The 17,443-nt window shown below is 38.3% G+C and overlaps 1 protein-coding gene across 1 annotated transcript; it reads right to left on the reverse strand.

The window, feature by feature from the left end:
• Nucleotides 1–7,908: 7,908 nt before the first annotated feature.
• Nucleotides 7,909–10,103, reverse strand: LOC136025647 (uncharacterized). The gene has a single exon (XM_065701632.1). It carries the CDS (start codon nt 9,565–9,567, stop codon nt 8,962–8,964), a length of 606 nt encoding a protein of 201 aa, XP_065557704.1. The 5' UTR covers nt 9,568–10,103; the 3' UTR covers nt 7,909–8,961.
• Nucleotides 10,104–17,443: the final 7,340 nt, after the last annotated feature.

A 17,443-nucleotide genomic window follows, 5' to 3' on the forward strand; every position in this document is an offset into this window, starting at 1 on the left:
TCAAGAACTGGTTGATAGCTACTAAACACCAGCTAGACGCCAAACCGAAACTCCAAAAAATTTTGTGAAAAGCTTATGCTGATCAGATATTGTTTTCTAATCTACCAAAATCTATAACTGGTGGCTAGTTACAGCTAGGGATTCTAGTTTTTGGTAGACACTTCATGAATTGCAAGCCTTTCCCCAAAGACAAAGGCTAGCTTAAAGGATGCTCAGTGCCACTAGGGAAACATCCCTGTTTTGGCAATCTCTGGATGGCTGTCAGCCAGTTCTTCAAACTTGTGTTACTCTGAGAGAATGACTATCTTAAATTTTGTAATTTGTCCTTGGAGTGTATGGTCAGCCTGCTGCTGACCATTACCTCGGTGAGGTAAAGGTGGAGCCCCAGCACAACATCAACATCACAGGAGATAATAAAGATAAAATTGGAAACCTTTTCATGAGCTGAACACAGTCTCTGGAAACGAACCTGTGGTGAGAGCTACATTACCTTCCATGAGGATACATCTCTCAGGGAACTCTGTTCAGATTGTATTCTTTTTTTTTTCTCCAAACCGGAGGTAGGCTCAGGGTTCCTTCTGTGAGGATATTGGGGCGTTCCGTGTCAGTTCAACACTGCTCACCAGTGCATTGCGAGACGTCTCGATCTTTGGAGTGCTCTTGTTTTTCGTACTAGCTTCAGCAGAAGACCGCCAAGTTGCTGCAGACAAAATCTTGTTAAAAATGAAAAACCCGTTCACGAAAGAATATTTGCTTTTTCTTAAGTATGCTCTCAACGACTTCAACTCCTTCAACGCCTTGTTCCAATCGGCAAAGATTCTAACCGGAGATTTGCAGTCTGAGTGTGAAAAGTTCATCAAGACTCTATGTAGCAGCTTCATCCAAAGAAGGTTTCCAAGAGACTCTACAAAGATCAATCCGTCAAACCCAAGTCATTTCTGATCATTAGAAGATGTCTTTTTAGAAGGTGAGTGTGCTCAATATCTTTTGACATCAGTTCAGAGTGGTAAAATAGCCCCTGAGGACGTGAGCACTTTTTGAAAAAGGTGTTTAGGTTTCTGATTACCGCAGCGACACAGACGCTCAAGCGATTCCCGCACGGTGATCCTTATTTGAAGTCCCTTCAGTTTGTAAATCCCAAGATCGCCCTGGGAACTGAAAGAACCAGTATTCCGTCAGTAGGTATCGTAGTGAACCGATTCCAAGTCTCATGCCAAAACTCATAGATATTGACTCCCAGTGGCCCAAGCTGCCATATGCTTTTAGTGACTCCGAAAAGATGAGCAAAATTACTACAGACTTGATGTGGAGAAAAACACGCGAAATGAGAAACTTTACAGACGAAAGAGTTTTTCCGGATCTGGCAGAACTCGCCGAGAGGGTGCTCTCCCTACCACATTCGAACGCATACTCAGGAAGAATTTTTTCTTGGATCAGTGATGTCAAGACAAAAAAGCGGAATAGGTTGAAGAAAGAAAGTATTGAAGCCGTGCTTGTCACAAAATCGCGACTAAGAACAAAAGATATAGTTTGCTAAAAATATGTCCCTACAGACAATCAGATCAAGCTCCACAATTCCGAGAACCTCTACGTAGCCACCCCACCCCCTGGACAAGAAGTCGAATCCGAAAGCGAAGATGAAGAAGATCACTGAATATGAACCGCATTTTTTCCTTCTTTTTTAAATGTATCTGAAGTAAAATTTTGATGATCATGTAAGACACTATGTTTTCCAAATGCCACCAACCGCTTCGAGAAGAAAGACGACTTGGGAAAAAAGACGAAAAACGTGAACCAAATTGTGAACCAAGATCCTTCCCCTGGACCAAAAAAACCTTTTTACTTATTTTACCTTTTACCTTAATTTTACCTTTAACCTATTTTACCTTTTTCTTTGCCTTCTTTGTTTATACCCCGCTTTTGTTCCCTTAGCGGCTTAAGAATAAATTATTAGGCTATTATTATCAGATTATATTATATTCAGAACCTTTATTAAGATAAGATAGAATTCGACTTGTCTTAACTGATCAACTTTTTCGTGAAACCTGGGAAAATATAGAAGCGTAGCATAAATCTGTCCAAAAAAGCATAATTTTTTGCTCAAGGAAGCATAATCCTCTCCCTCCGATCTGGCAACACTCAGGATATCACCTTTTTTGTACGGAAGATATTGATTTCTCTAATACATCTTAAAAAGATGTTTAAGGGCTTATTTGAAAGCTACTTTTTAAATATATGGGTTTTTTATAAGGAACAAAACATAATTTTGAAGAGGTTTCTTTTCTTTGTGTTATTTATATCTTCTCTTTAAGTAGCCTAAGCTGTATCCTATTTTTTTCAAATTGGAATACTGAGATTTTCTGCCCTAAAAAAAGCGATCTAGATAGGTCCCAAGTTTGTGAAAATTTGTTTAGGGCCTTAATATTGGATATTTGCATCATTCGTCCCAGTGGTGACCGTACGATATATGTTATCTATGATGTACGTGAAACTATACAGAATGACGAACAGCTGAAGCAAAAGGCAAGGAACAAGGAACAGCGAGCCTTTGGTGTCTATTATGCATGCAAGGTTATGCAAGATTAAACTGAAAAAAAAACACATCAAAAATTACATATTTACAAGGCGGATGAGAGTTAAAATCCTGAAAACCTCCCCCCGTGGAAACAGCCTTATTCTGAGGTAGTTAGAATTACCTTCGGAAAGTTAAGTGTCTGAGACAATTTGAATTATTTTCGAAGTTGGGGATATAGACCCTCAGCAATATAATTCCCTGTACTCCACATCACATCGGCTATTTTGGGGTCATGGAGGACGCCTTCAGTTTTTGTTTTTATGGCATTCGTAATGGATATACGATGTAATTTTGTATTGAGAGATAGCGAGCGTCTCTCAAAATCACATAAGTTCACAGGGGACGCCTTGCAACATCTAACAGCCTCCATAAGAAGATGCTCCATAAGGAGCATCTTGAAACATTTTTGTGCTTATATAGCTAGGAATCCCTATGCCATCATGTTATTTATTTACTCTTAACACAGACTCAAGCCTTAAAAAAATTTTGTAGACAGGTCATATTGCCTATTTTATTCCGCTTACGTTCGTAAAATAGCCTTTGTTTGATAAACTAAACGAAAACTTACCAATTTTGAAGTTGGATTATAATTCTACTCCAAAGGAGGAGAGCCAGCGTAGCTGAGCGTTCAACTGAGCTGGACGCACGCATTTGCCTCGATTGACCAAAAGCAATACATATAGTTTAAACTCATTGTAGTAATGATGGTTAAGCTCATGATGAAACACTGAGATTTCAACAGGAAGGGAAACTGGGAGACCAGTTGAAATCTCAGCTTCACTGGCGCTTCGTCTTTGGAGTAGAATTACGGTCAAACTTGGTGAGTTTTCGTTTAATTTATCAATTCTTCCCCAAAAGGAGTGCATTTGCTCCGCTTCGAGTTAAAATGAGATTTTAAAGTTCAGCATGAGCTAAACCAACATTAATGATCAATAATAGCGGTATTCATAATTATCATATCATAATTATCACATTATCATATAATATCATGACCTTTAATGACTTTTAATTGGTTTATTATAGAGTTTTATAACGCCGCCCAAACGTATTATAACGTTTTAGCATCTGTCGAGCCTGTATATCTTACGATTTGATCCACATCGACTCCTCTTGCTCTAAGGTGGGAGGTTGAGGCAGACAGTGCGCTATGAACACCATAAACACTGATATCTACACCTGCAATAAAAAGTACTTCTTTTTATTGCAGGTGTAATAATCCATGGGAAAATAGATAACTTGGGAAAATAACCTAGCTAGATGCATCACTGGACATAGGGAAGACTCTTGAAAAGGCCAAAAATTTAACTACTAATTTGTGGTTACCCGGTTTAGTTGTTTTTAACAACACATTGGTTTGAAAATCGAAACTTCCCACGTCATTATGTATCATATTACTCAGTGAGAAACCGGCCAAAATCAAAACTCTTTCATAAGCTGATAGAATCAATAAAACTGCGAATTGTTGTGCTATGTCTCCGGTATCCCATGCTGGCAATCTCAAGAGATCGAATATACGTTTTAAATTCCAAATGCTAGAAATCTTGGATACATTAGGCCTTCTATTAAAAACTCCTGTCATAAACTTTTTAGTGACGTGATTACTGCCTAACTGAAGGCTTGGTGATATTGCTGATAAAGCACTCCTCGTATTATTAATCGCAGTGTATTCAACACCTGAGTGAAAAGGTTCCAAAAGAGAAGTCAAAGTCTCTGGTAGAGCTGCTTCCAAGGCCTGGATTGTGTTTTGTTCCTATGTTCCACCTGTGAATATATATATATATATATATATATATATATATATATATATATATATATATATATATATATATATATATATATATATATATATATATATATATATATACGGTCTTCTGCTGAAGCTAGCACGAAAAACAAGAGCACTCCAAAGATCAAGAAGTCTCGCAATGCACTGGTGAGCAGTGTTGAACTGACACGGAACGCCCCAATATCCTCACAGAAGGGACCCTGAGCCTACCTCTGGTTTGGAGAAAAGAAAATAAGAATACAATCTGAACAGAGTTCCCTGAGAGATGTATCCTCATGGAAGGTAATTTAGCTCTCACCACAGGTTCGTTTCCAGAGACTGTGTTCAGCTCATGAAAAGGTTTCCAATTTTATCTTTATTATTTCCTGTGATGTTCATGTTGTGCTGGGGCTCCACCTTTACCTCACCGAGGTAATGGTCAGCAGCAGGTTGACCATACACTCCAAGGACAAATTACAGAATTTAAGATAGTCATTCTCTCAGAGTAACACAAGTTGGAGGAACTGGCTGACAGCCATCCAGAGATTGCCAAAACAGGGATGTTTCCCTAGTGGCACTGAGCATCCTTTAAGCTAGCCTTTGTCTTTGGGGAAAGGCTTGCAATTCATGAAGTGTCTACCAAAAACTAGAATCCCTAGCTGTAACTAGCCACCAGTGATAGATTTTGGTAGATTAGAAAAAAATATCTGATCAGCATAAGCTTTTCACAAAATTTTTCGGAGTTTCGGTGATAGTTTGGCGTCTAGCTGGTGTGTAGTAGCTATCAACCAGTTCTTGAACCATGAATCATTGCCTATGGTTGAGAGGGCTAGGCCTAATTGCACAGCAAAATTCTCTCACCGTTCACCACCAACAAAAACAACATGAGACCCCTCTAAATCTCAAAATTTCATCGAACAATCATCTTCACCAATCCAATCCAACCCACCACCACATGTCTTGAAATTCAAATATCTTGCGTGATTTTCTTTGCCATAGACCATAGACCACAGGATTAGAACAAAAAAATACCAGATGGTTCGTAGTATGTCGTTGTGCCGAAAATTTTACTTTAGTTTGGTCGAAAAATTCGATGGACCATCTTTGGTGTTCGTTATATAAATATAATGTTATGAGTTGTTCTACATCATCTTAGATTATGCTACAATTATGCTATCTTAAGGAGGATTATGCTTGGATGATTTTGGTTCCTAATTATGCTACATTCCGCATAATTATGCTACATCTGGCAACACTGGATATCCTTTGTCATTCAATATAGGACATTCACAATTCTCTTACATCGAGGTTTTCGGCTCGGAGGATTTCATTGGCGTGAATTCCATTGTGATTCAACATAATTTTTGCTTTAGGCTATTTTTCGAGACTCTCATAGATTGGTTTTTATGGCACCTGGTATTAACCAAGTGACATATAGCAATCGCCAATTCTGTCGGTCTGTCTGTCTGTCGGTCTGTCTGTCGGTGCCGGTTTTGCTACTTTAGGCACTTCCAGGTAAGCTAGGACGATGAAATTTGGCAAGCGTATCAGGGACCAGACCAGATTAAATTAGAAATAGTCGTTTTTTCGATTTGACCATCTGGGGGGAGGAGTGGGGGGCCGGTTAATTCGCAAAAAATAGAAAAAATGAAGTATTTTTAACTTATGAGCGGGTGATTGGATCTTAATGGAATTTGATTTTTGGAATGATATTGTGTTTCAGAGCTCTTATTTTAAATCCCGACCAGATCTGATGACATTGGGGGGAGTTGGAGGGGGGAAAACCTAAAGTCCCGGTTTTGCTACTTTAGGCACTTCCAGGTAGGCTAGGACGATGAAATTTGGCAAGAGTATCAGGGACCAGACAAGATTAAATTACAAATAGTCGTTTTTCCGATTTGACCATCTGGAGGGGGAGTAGGGGTCGGTCAATTCGGAAAAAATAGAAAAAATGAAGTATTTTTAACTTATGAGCGGGTGATTGGATCTTAATGAAATTTGATGTTTGGAATGATATTGTGTCTTAGAGCTCTTATTTTAAATCCCGACCGGATCTGATGACATTGGGGGGAGTTGGAGGGGGGAAACCTAAAATCTTGGAAAACACTTAGAGTGGAGGGATCGGGATGAAACTTGATGGGAAAAATAAGCGCAAGTCCCAGATTCATGATTGACATAATCGGAACTGATTCACTCTCTTTGGGGTAGTTGGGGGGGGGGAGTAATTCTTAGAAATTAGAAAAAATGTGGTATTTTCAACTTACGAACGGGTGATCGGATCTCAATGAAATTATATGTTTAGAAGGATATCGTGTCTTAGACCTTTTATTTTAAATCTCGACCGGATCTGGTGATGGGGGCGGGGAGTTGGGAGGGGGAAACCTAAAACTTGGAAAACACTTAGAGTGGAGGGATCGGGATGAAACATTGTGGGAAAACTAAACACAAGTCCTAGATAGATGATTGACATAGCCAGAACGGATCCGCTCTCTTTGGGGTAGTTTTGGGGGGAGGGGTTAATTCTGAAAAATTAAAAAAAATGAGGTATTTTTAACTTACGAACGGGTGATTGGATCTCCATGAAATTTGATATTTAGAAGGATATCGTGTCTCAAAGCTCTTATTTTAAATCCCGACCGGATCTGGTGACATTGGGGGAAGTTTGGGGTGGGGAAACCTATAATGATGGAAAACGCTTAGATTGGAGGGATTGGGATGAAACTTGGCTGGAAAAATAAGCAGAAGTCTTGCATACATGATTTACATAATTGGAACGGATCCGCTCAATTGCGGGGGGGGGGGGTTAACTTACGAATGAGAGATCGGATCTTCATGAAACTTCATATTTAGAAGGACCCCGTAACTCATATATCTTATTTTAAATCTCAACCGGATCAAGCGTAATTGGAGGGGGGGGCAGTTGGGGGGGACTGGAAATCTTAGAAAATACTTAAAGCGGTGAGATCAGGATGAAACTGGATGGGAAGAATAGAAACCTGTCTAAGATACGTGACTGACATAACTGGACCGTATCTGCTCTCTTTGGTGGAATTGGGGGGGGGGGGGTAATTTTGAAAATTGAGGTATTTGTAACTTACGAAAGGGTGACCAAATCTTAATGAAATTTGATATTTAGAAGGATCTTGTGCTTTAAAGTTCTAATTTCAAATTCCGACCAGATCCTGTGACATTCGGGGGAGTTGGAGGGGGAAACCAGAATTCTTGGAAAACATGAAAATTGGGGTAGGGGAGACCGGCCCACATTCGCCACTTTTTTCGGTCTTTATTTATTGTAACCACAGTTTTCGACTTAAAATAATTCTGAAAATCCTGGAATATAGGCTAATCTATGGGGTATCTAGGAAAAAAATCCCCAGCAGTCAATCTTTTTCGATGCAGCAAAAAAAGAGCCACAGTGAGATTCTCCAAAGATGGCTAACCTGGGCCAACCTGGTTCACGTTCGCCATACATTAGCCCACGTCCGCCACCGTCTTGCATCATGGTTATTAAAGCATCTATTGCTCTAAATATAGCGCTAGAATAGATGTTTATGTATAGTTATTTCAGATATTTATTTGTCACGCAGCTACAAAAGGAATTAGGTATAGGATAATTCACTTAACCCATCTTGTATACTGAAAGGTCCACGCCAAACTTCTGCCGTTCAGCAAGTCTTGAAGTTCCACCTGATATTGAGGGTTTTCCTAATCTGGTTACAACCTCGGACTTCAAGACGCAAGATTCCTCTTCAGTCAGCACAAACTTGCTCATTTCTACACACTTCAAGAACTTAACACCAAGCTCATCTGAATATTCCTTTAAAACTTTCGCAGCATAAAAATGCTTGCCACTCTTTTTACCTGCAAGACCAACTAAGATAAAGTCGCCTAATTCTATTGGCCTGCTTCCCAAATCCTCTTCATCTTCTCCTAGATTCAGACTTTTGTCACTATCATCATCCAACTCCATCTCAACATGATCGGATTCACTCTCACTCTCAAAAAATAGTTGCTTGCCTGCTTCTTGTAATTTGGCTTTCTTTGCATTCTCCTTTCCCTGGGTCTTTTTCTGTTCTTTCTTCTTCTTCCTGCCAGCTTTCAGTTCTTCTTCCTGTCGGATCCTTTCCTTCACTGGGGTGTCAGTCAAGATTTCGGTAGATTTTTTTTTTCACTGCAAGTCTGATTTGTTTTCTCGGAGAACCTTTTGGGAATGGAGATATGTCAACTAGTTCAGAGAAGCTTTTGTCAGCCAATAGGTCTACATCTGAAGGTAAGCCAAAAGAGATTGGGTAGCGTTGTCACAGTCAGTAAACTGGCTAGCGGCATCATCTTCACGGGAACCAGGAACTGGTGATGGAGGTACTAAGACATCCTGGTCCAAAGGATATGGTCGATCAGAGACATATGAGCTGAGATACTCGTGATCTTGGAAAACATTGGGATTGAAAGGGAAAATCCCAGAGCTACGAAAACTGCTTATTATGTTTTCTGGAGTCAGTGCGTTGGGATACGCCTTTCCGCAAAACTCGGATACATTGTACATGGAAATATTCTAGCATTTGTGCTGTGTCATAAAAGTCGCAGATTCCCTGTTGTAGAATGCCTTCAAAGGATACATAACCTATCTGTCAAGTGGTTGTAACTTATGCGTTATGTGTGGAGGCACTGTCAGCATGACAACTCCATTCTCTTTCGGTAACTCAAGCAATTCACTACTGTAACGACTAATGTGATTGTCAAGAATTAGAAGCACAGGATTAACTTTGCTTGTTCTTGCCTGACTGATGAAATGGTTCATCCAAACAAGAAAGAGTTCATTGCACATCCGACCCGATGCCGTTTCTGAACCGTTAGCAATGGTACCTGGTGGTGCTCCTTTCAGCAGAATTTCAGGGCATTTCTTGCGAGGGAAAATGAGCATTGGAGGGACGCTATTACCCATGGCACTGACACAAACACACATAGTAACATTCTGTCCTCTTTCTGCAGCAGTAACCTTGCCAACCTGTCTCTGTCCTTTTGCTGCAACAATTTTTCCCGGCTTGTGGACAGTTGATAGTCCAGTTTCATCGACATTCCAAATATTTTGGGCAGTAAATCTGTGGCGCCTGTACACTTCACCAAGTTTCTCAAAAAATTTTCCAACTGTCACACGATTGAAAGCAGTTGCACAACCAATACTTGTTGCTTCAGGCGCTCTGACAGCTAGGTGCGGGTGTCGTGTCATAAAACCCCGATACCAGTGTTCCCCGGCGGCATTTTGATTTTCGTTGCAAGACTATAACTCTGGAATAGCATTTTCTTTCGCGAGAGCGTATCTGTAGGCAAGTTGCCACACTTCAAGCGGCGTTAAGCCATAATGCATCTGGCAAACAAGTTTCAAGTACCTGGCAAGGGCATTTTCCTGTTCTTCTGTGAAAACTTTTCTTGTGACGTAAACTGGAAAAAAAATGAGAGAGGTAGAAGCTCAATTTCCATGTTCTGTTTCTCAGCTTTTGTGACATATCCCTTTAGGGTTTCCCGTGGTATTCCATACTTTTTCTCAGATGTAAGCGTTTTTTGCTTTTTACTATCATATCAATGACAGCTGCTTGAACCAGTTCAGGATCCACAGCACCCTTTTTCCTTTCTTTAACTGGCTTAGTTTTTCACACCATTTTACCTGAAAAAAGTAAGCTGAATGATTAAATTTTTCTTTTTTCCCACTAAACTATTTGATTTCCCGAGAACTAAGGGAGAGAACTCCAGGCTGAATTACATGAGATACTCCCTTGTTTGTCTAGTGTAGTCTAACAAGGAAGAACTAGGGTATATTTATATATATATATATATATATATATATATATATATATATATATATATATATATATATATATATATATATATATATATATATTTATGTATTTTTGTGTGTATAAAATTTTCAGACATTCAGCAGCATTATTTTTATAAGCCATCATCTAACTACCCTTTCCTTTGACATTGTGATGATTTTCTCCTAATGTGATATATAAACAGATTAATCTAGGTTGAATTTTGGCTTTATATCCCATAGAGGAAGCAAGAGAAAGAAGCAATGAATCTCTGGTTTGAACAAAAATCGGTAAATAACTGAGAAGAAACACTATTTTCTTTTGTCTCCTTGCTCACAAAAAAGTGAAGAATCGTGTTTTTACATATCTAAGGAATCCCCTTGGTGTACGAATCACGTCTGGTTTTATAAAAAGATAGGTTTGAGCAGAATACTGGTGGTTAGTGTTTCTCTAATCATCAGTGCAGCAATAGTTACAGCCTAGTAAAGAGTGAAACACGACTTATTTTCCACGTAATCTTAAAATGTATGTTGTAAGAACCGTATTAAATATTTCCGAATGAATACTGATACAAAATAATAGCTCTTATTTGATTTTAAAGAACAATAAATTGTCGTTATTGAGACACATTTTTGAGAATTTCAAAAGAAGCCAGAAACACCTCAAAAAGTGTATCAAATCGAAATAAAACACCATTGAAATCGAAATTCTAAAAATCCTCGATTGAGGACTTACAGTCCCACACATTGAACCAAAAGGAAAAGCAAAACTTGGAACGATCAGTTTTTTTTCTTGGTTGGTGCTTCCATCACAACCACCATTAGCAGCCAAAAACTTAAAATATGTTTGTGAAAACAGCTGCCAAGGGAGGAGGAATCGTCATCTGAAGCTGATTCAGGAATATCAACTATTGTATTTTTTCTCGGGGTTGATCGTACCGACTGTTGGTCACAAAGTATAAAAAGAAGAAAGGTCATTTGAACATAAATCACAACATTAACTTCCCGGTTAGGTAAAAAAAGAAGATAGACTTAGTCGGTTTATTGCGAGAATTTGACCGTCCAGGTTCGCCAGGCCATGGTTCGCCATTCCTATTAATGGCGAACCAGGGCTGGTTTTTTATGGCGAACGTGGGCTTGCTCTCTCTTTTGAGAAAAAAAAAAGTGTTGATCAGTTATTACCATAGATAACGTAAAATATGCACCCATCATTGTTGCTAAGTTGCAGATGATCATGTTGAGATAATGAGTCTTCTCATACCTTTATGTTAAGGATTGACTTTTTCCATTTTCCATCATGGCAAAATCTAGTTTTAAAGCACCAAAAACAACTTATCGCATAGAATTTACAAAAAAGGGTTTTAACATGTTTCTTAATCTACTTAAACTTTCGCTACTAGATGGCAGTTCAAACGCTAGATTATGGGATTTTCTCCATGGATGGATTGCAAGTAAAACGAAAAAGGTTAACCTGGGCTGTGGCGAAGTTGGGCTGGTCTCCCCTATTTATATCTTACGAATATATGATCGGATCGTAATGAAATTCGATTTTTAGGAGGAATTCATGTCTCAGAGCTCTTATTTCAAATCCCGACCAGATCTTTCGACATTGGGGGGAGTTGGAGGGGGAAATCTTGGAAAAACACTTGGAGTGGAGGAATCGGGATGAAGCTTGGTGGATAGAATAAACAAATGTCCTTGATACGTGATTGACAGAATCGTACTGGATTCGTTCTCTTTGGGGGAGTTGGGGGGAGGGGTTCAGTGATTTGGCGAGTTCGGTGCTTCTGGACGTGCTAGGGCGATGAAAATTGGTAGGCGTGTCAGGGAGCTGCACAATTTGACTTGATAAAGGTCGTTTCCCAGATTCGACCATCTGGGGGGCAAAAGGGAGAGGAAAAATTAGAAAAAATTAGGTAATTATAACTTACGAGTGGGTGATCGGATCTTAATGAATTTTGATATTTAGAAGGACTTTGTGACTCAGAGCTCTTATTTTAAATCTTGACCGGCATTAAGCCTCTGATTTTCCTTTTTAAATCAATCTATTGATTCATAGAATTTTGTTAGAGCTCATACCATATGATCTCTTGGCTCTTAGCTCTTCTCGCCTCGTCACAAGTGCCATTGAGCTCTTAGCTCTTGTTGTAATAGCCTTCTACTGTCAATGTTAACCGAAATAATAGCTACCATTCTTTACGTCAGATGCCAATGGTAATTTTCCCTTTCTTGACATATTTTTTTCAAACCCTGTTTTTTCAATTTTGGTTACTATTAGCTAACTTTCATTCTTTACTAGAATGTGGTCTGGTGCCACAACCAAGTTTCCTCGATTGCTGAGTCTAAAGCATACGAGACATAACAATACAAGAATGAAACCGAAATTGCTTATGGATAAACAAACTACGGTGCAATTGAGTTAGGAACTGACGGAACCCTTGTAACGAACGAGCAAAGAAAGAGTCTCTCCTCTGGCTCAGACTTTATTCCAGTACTCAATGTTGCTAGCTCAGAAATTTCAATTCCGTCAAAAATAAGGGATGAGGGCTATAAATCTTTTTAGGTCACATGATTTACAAACACCCACTTTTTGTGGAAAATTACAATATTTTTATTGCTGATAGCTCATTCGCAGTTAAGATTTTACGCCTTAAAAAAAAACTGAATTGATTAGGAACGTGCTATCGTATTTTTTAATTTTACTTTCGCAAATGGATCGACTTTCTACTCAATAGATTCCTCCGTTGGCTATGTACCTGTTTTATCAGCTCCAACCATGGATCCCGTAATTCCATCATCAAATTGGTTTACGTGTTACGATTACTCCTAAAATGGCTCTTCTCGCTTAAACAGGTTTATTTTTTTATTACTATTACTTTTTGCTAATAAGATTTAGTTGTGAATTTGCTTGTCCAAGAACTCAAATTCAATATTCCTTAATGAGTCAATTCCTACGATCTCAAGGAAAAATATACATGTAGATATTTTTCAGACCATTTCTCCTCATAAAAAGGTCACCCTCAAATGTAAATTAAATTTCTGTTGGAAGAGTTTACTCTTCTTTTAACTGTATATTTTTTTAATTTATATTGTCCATAAGCATATTTATAATCCCCACCAAATGCCATAAATTATATCGTATCGGAAGGCAAAGCTTTTCAATCTAATAGCAATTAAGTCAATCTAAATGTGTACGATTTAAACTCTTCTGAAAGTACCGATGAAAATGCAAAAAACATGAATTTCTTTGGCGACACATCGCTAATGTGATCGAAATGGTATCAAACTTTAATGTAAATAGTTATCATCTTTCATTTGGGTTGTTTTTTTTTCTTTTATCATGGAGGGGAGGGGACAACTCGTTATAAAACTTATTCATGAACTTTTTTCATCAACACAATCAGAAGCGATCAAAACAACCATTAACCTTTTCAGCAGCAAATGATAAGAAACACAATGATAAGATAAAACTTAAACACAATGTTTCATTTTGGCTCCCAGAATACCATGAACAACAGGTTATTTGTTTGATTGAGAGCAATTAGCCCTAGGACTCTGTGGGTAGTATCAACCCTGGAGCTATACTTAATAGAATTTTCAACGTTTTAAAAAAAATTACCCCCTCAAAAATTTGATTTAATATCTCTGGGCTACTGGATGGCGAGCAACATAAAAAGACAACGCATGAAGGCTATTGGCCCTTAATGGGTTTTGGCTCTTAAAGAAAGAGCAAAATTTTTAATTCTGCATTCGGATGAGTTCCTTCCTATATTCTTACAACCACCCGGTCAATACAAAGTGACCGAGGATAAAAGTCATTTGGGCAATTTCTGGCATTTGTCTGGGCCATGTTTTCGAAGAACCAGTATTTTTTTCTTTTTTTTTCTTCTGAATTGGATTCCCCTTAGCCCAAGAATGTCAGGATATAAGTCCAAATTTATCTGGGAAAAAATTCTATGGCAATTTCTGACGCGTTTTTTGTGTGCGTGGAGGGATGTACCCAGGAACATTTCTTAGATTAAGTTCCTCTTTGCCTCTGATAAGGGTCCAAAATGAATTGGACTGTCTCAATGCCTCCTCTTCCCTCAAAGCAAAATATTAAACTTCCTAGCCCATAGAAAGGTCTCTCAAGGATTAGAGCCAATTTTACACCCCACATCAAACAAGTACTCCAATTTTTTCACCCTGGGGTGATCGTGGTGACCTAATAGTCGTGGAAGCTTTGCAGGGGGGATTGGGAAATTCATTTGATGGGAAATTGAAAGTGCCCTTATTAAGGCTCACAAGTAGTTGGCGTAGATAATTTCGAAAACACACTGCCTTTCCATGACAATAAATAAAATTTCAAATAGGGATACAATATTTAGTATTTCTTGTCAAATTTTAAACTGTCTACTTAAAGTATCTTATCTCTTTTTGAACCTTTATTTATTGACAAGTAATTGAAGGGCAGTCAGTCCCTCTCCTATGCCCATTTTCTCTATCAAAAACATCAATGATTGAAAAGTCCTCTAAATATACTTTCGAAGATGAATCACCACTCTTCTTTCCACGAGGAAGGGACTACAAGCTACAAATATGGTCTAAGACCACAGTGGTTATACATGACAATGGACAAAAATGAAAAGATTATCAAAATACACATTTCATTAAAAAACAAGCAAAAAACGAGGATGATTTCCAGTGGAATAAACGAAGTTAAAGGCAAAAATAGATATAATGGCAAAGACCTCTGCCTCAGTTAAAAAAATAACCTCTTTAATTGAACACTAACGATGTAGAAAAAGTGGTAAAAGTGTTTCAATTATCATTTCTTTCCGTGTTTTTGGGTATTTGGAATTAATTTTTTTTTATATTTGTGTTTTTTTCAAATGATGTAAGTTATGCAAGTTCACCTTTACTTACATATACTGCTAAAGCTACTAATAACTGACACACAATAGCACTTAGCTACCTGAAGCCACTGAAACACACGCTTCTCCACCATCCTAATATAATCCTCCCTTCATTCTCTACCCCCCCCCAATAAGTTCCTGTCAGATTTCCTTAATCCTTTCCCTAAGACATCCTCCCACCCCCTTCGGGAGCGACCTATTTTTTGTTTGGTCCTAGACGGTTGGCCGATAAGGACAATTTGTGACAAATCTGTCTTCCTTCATCCTCAGAACGTGTCACTACCACTTCATCTTTTCTCTCATTATAGCCCTAGAAAGTGGAATCAAACCACATTTATCCTACAGGTTACTATTTGAGATACAGCGAGTCAGTTTTTTTTTACCAAAACAATCAAAAGGCAATTTCTCCAGAATTTTTTTTTAGCAAATTCTATTCTTTTTTTTGGAACCCCCACGTTTCAGAACCATACTTGACCAATTTTATCACGTAGCTTTAAATATTATAATGTTAGCTCGCAGACTTTATCTTTCAATTCTTTTAAGCTTTTTTTCAATTGTGAAAAACACCCTAGGATTTTGGGATTTTGCTTTTACACCTTCCTTGCACCCGCTGTCTTTACTAATACTAACTAGGTAAGCATAGCTTTTGACTTGATTGATCTTCTCACTATCCAGTCTTACCTCTTCCCTTTTACTTATCCCTTGTCTTAAGGACTTAGTCTTCTTGATACTAATTTTTGACCCTACTCTTGTACCCTGATCTCACAAAACCGATTTGGCTACCATTTTCATCTAAGATGCTTAAATCATTAGCATAATCTAAGTCTAGGAGACTTTTACTTCCCAATTTGATTCCATGTTTCTCATTGCTTTTGCTGTTTTATTTAGGACAAAGCCATTGAAATTGATACTACCAATATTTCTAAAATAGAATAAACGCAGTATCTTAGGAATGGAATTGGTTATTAAGGTGAAACTTTCAGAGAATGTTGATGGATGTAGATTCACCATATGCATGTAGATTCTAACACGAGTGTAAAAGAGACCTCTCAGGAACGACAGAGGGTATTGGGTTGAAACTCTTAGGGTTTCTACTATTAGTAATCAGTACTACTACTGCTACTACTACTGCTACCACTGCTACTACTGCTACCACTGCTACTACTGCTACCACTGCTACTACTAGTACTACTGCTTCTACTACTACTATGGAACCAAATAAAAGGGCTTACGGGTTCCAGGTTCTCAGAATGGCTTAACCACGCAATAGCTCAGGCTGAGCATAGGGTATTAAGTTTTACATTTCCTGAAAAGTGGATGGAGGTGAAAAAAGAAATCAAAAGACGATAGGCGCATCACGTTGTCGAAAGAGTGTATAAGTAATATCTCTGGAACAACTGGAAGAATGGGGTTGAAAATTTCAGGGCAGCTAGTACTACTATTTCTACTACTGCTGCCGCTACTTCTACAACTGCTGCTATGAAACTAAATCATAATTGAAAGGTGCATCCGGGTTGTCAAAATGACGTCGATATAATATCTAACGAATATAAAAGGGTATTATGTTGAAACATTCTGGGAAAGCTTATGAGGATAGAAAAACTAACTTAAGAGGAATTATGTGCATATAGGTTGTCAAAATAGAATATCTGCAATATTTTGGGTACAGTTGAGAGTGTTGAATCGAAACTCTCAGAGCTACTACTACTGCTGCTATTACTAAAACTACTACTATTAAACTAAAACAAAAGAGTTTCAGTGCATTCGGGTTTCAAGTTGATACTTAAAGAGAATCTGAGAGGCTCTAGACGGTACTATGGTACTAATGATGACGGTAATAGACTCTAAAGGTCCGAACTAGTAGCGCTGATCTATGTTTCATGGCCCTAAAGCCAGGAAATGCAATGGGTGGCTGGGACAACCATCCGGTACTTTTGCACACCCTTCGTGCTTAAATTCCCGAGATTTCTCCATGTATCCATTTAGAGCTGGGCAACTGTGGCTGAGCTTTGATAGTCACGCTACTGACCCCCATCCTAAACCAAATAATCGGCCACACCAGGAATCAAACTCGTGTCGCTTAGACAAAGGATTCTCAGCCCAGAGAGCAAGCCACTTAGCCAGGATGGGTTTTGATGACACACCAAACATATTAAATAAAGTTTGTTTGAATAGTGCCATATCTACTCCAATCGTAAAAAAAAAAATATGAATATAAAGGAGAATTATGAACCTAAAGGAAAATTTGTTTTCTGAATTTGCGATTCATCACTAAATTTGTATAGTTTACAGAACCACTAAAACATAATTTTTTACATTAATTCTTTACATTTAAATCAGGTTTTAAGAGGTGTTCCACAACAGGTGTAAGTGGATGAAAATTTGGATCACATATT

Source organism: Artemia franciscana, chromosome 4, assembly GCF_032884065.1.
Source record: "Artemia franciscana chromosome 4, ASM3288406v1, whole genome shotgun sequence".
Lineage (NCBI taxonomy): Eukaryota > Metazoa > Arthropoda > Branchiopoda > Anostraca > Artemiidae > Artemia > Artemia franciscana.

Excerpts from the sequence above, each read along its gene's own strand:
- LOC136025647 (XM_065701632.1), bottom strand. The coding sequence starts at position 9,567 with ATGACACGACACCCGCACCTAGCTGTCAGAGCGCCTGAAGCAACAAGT.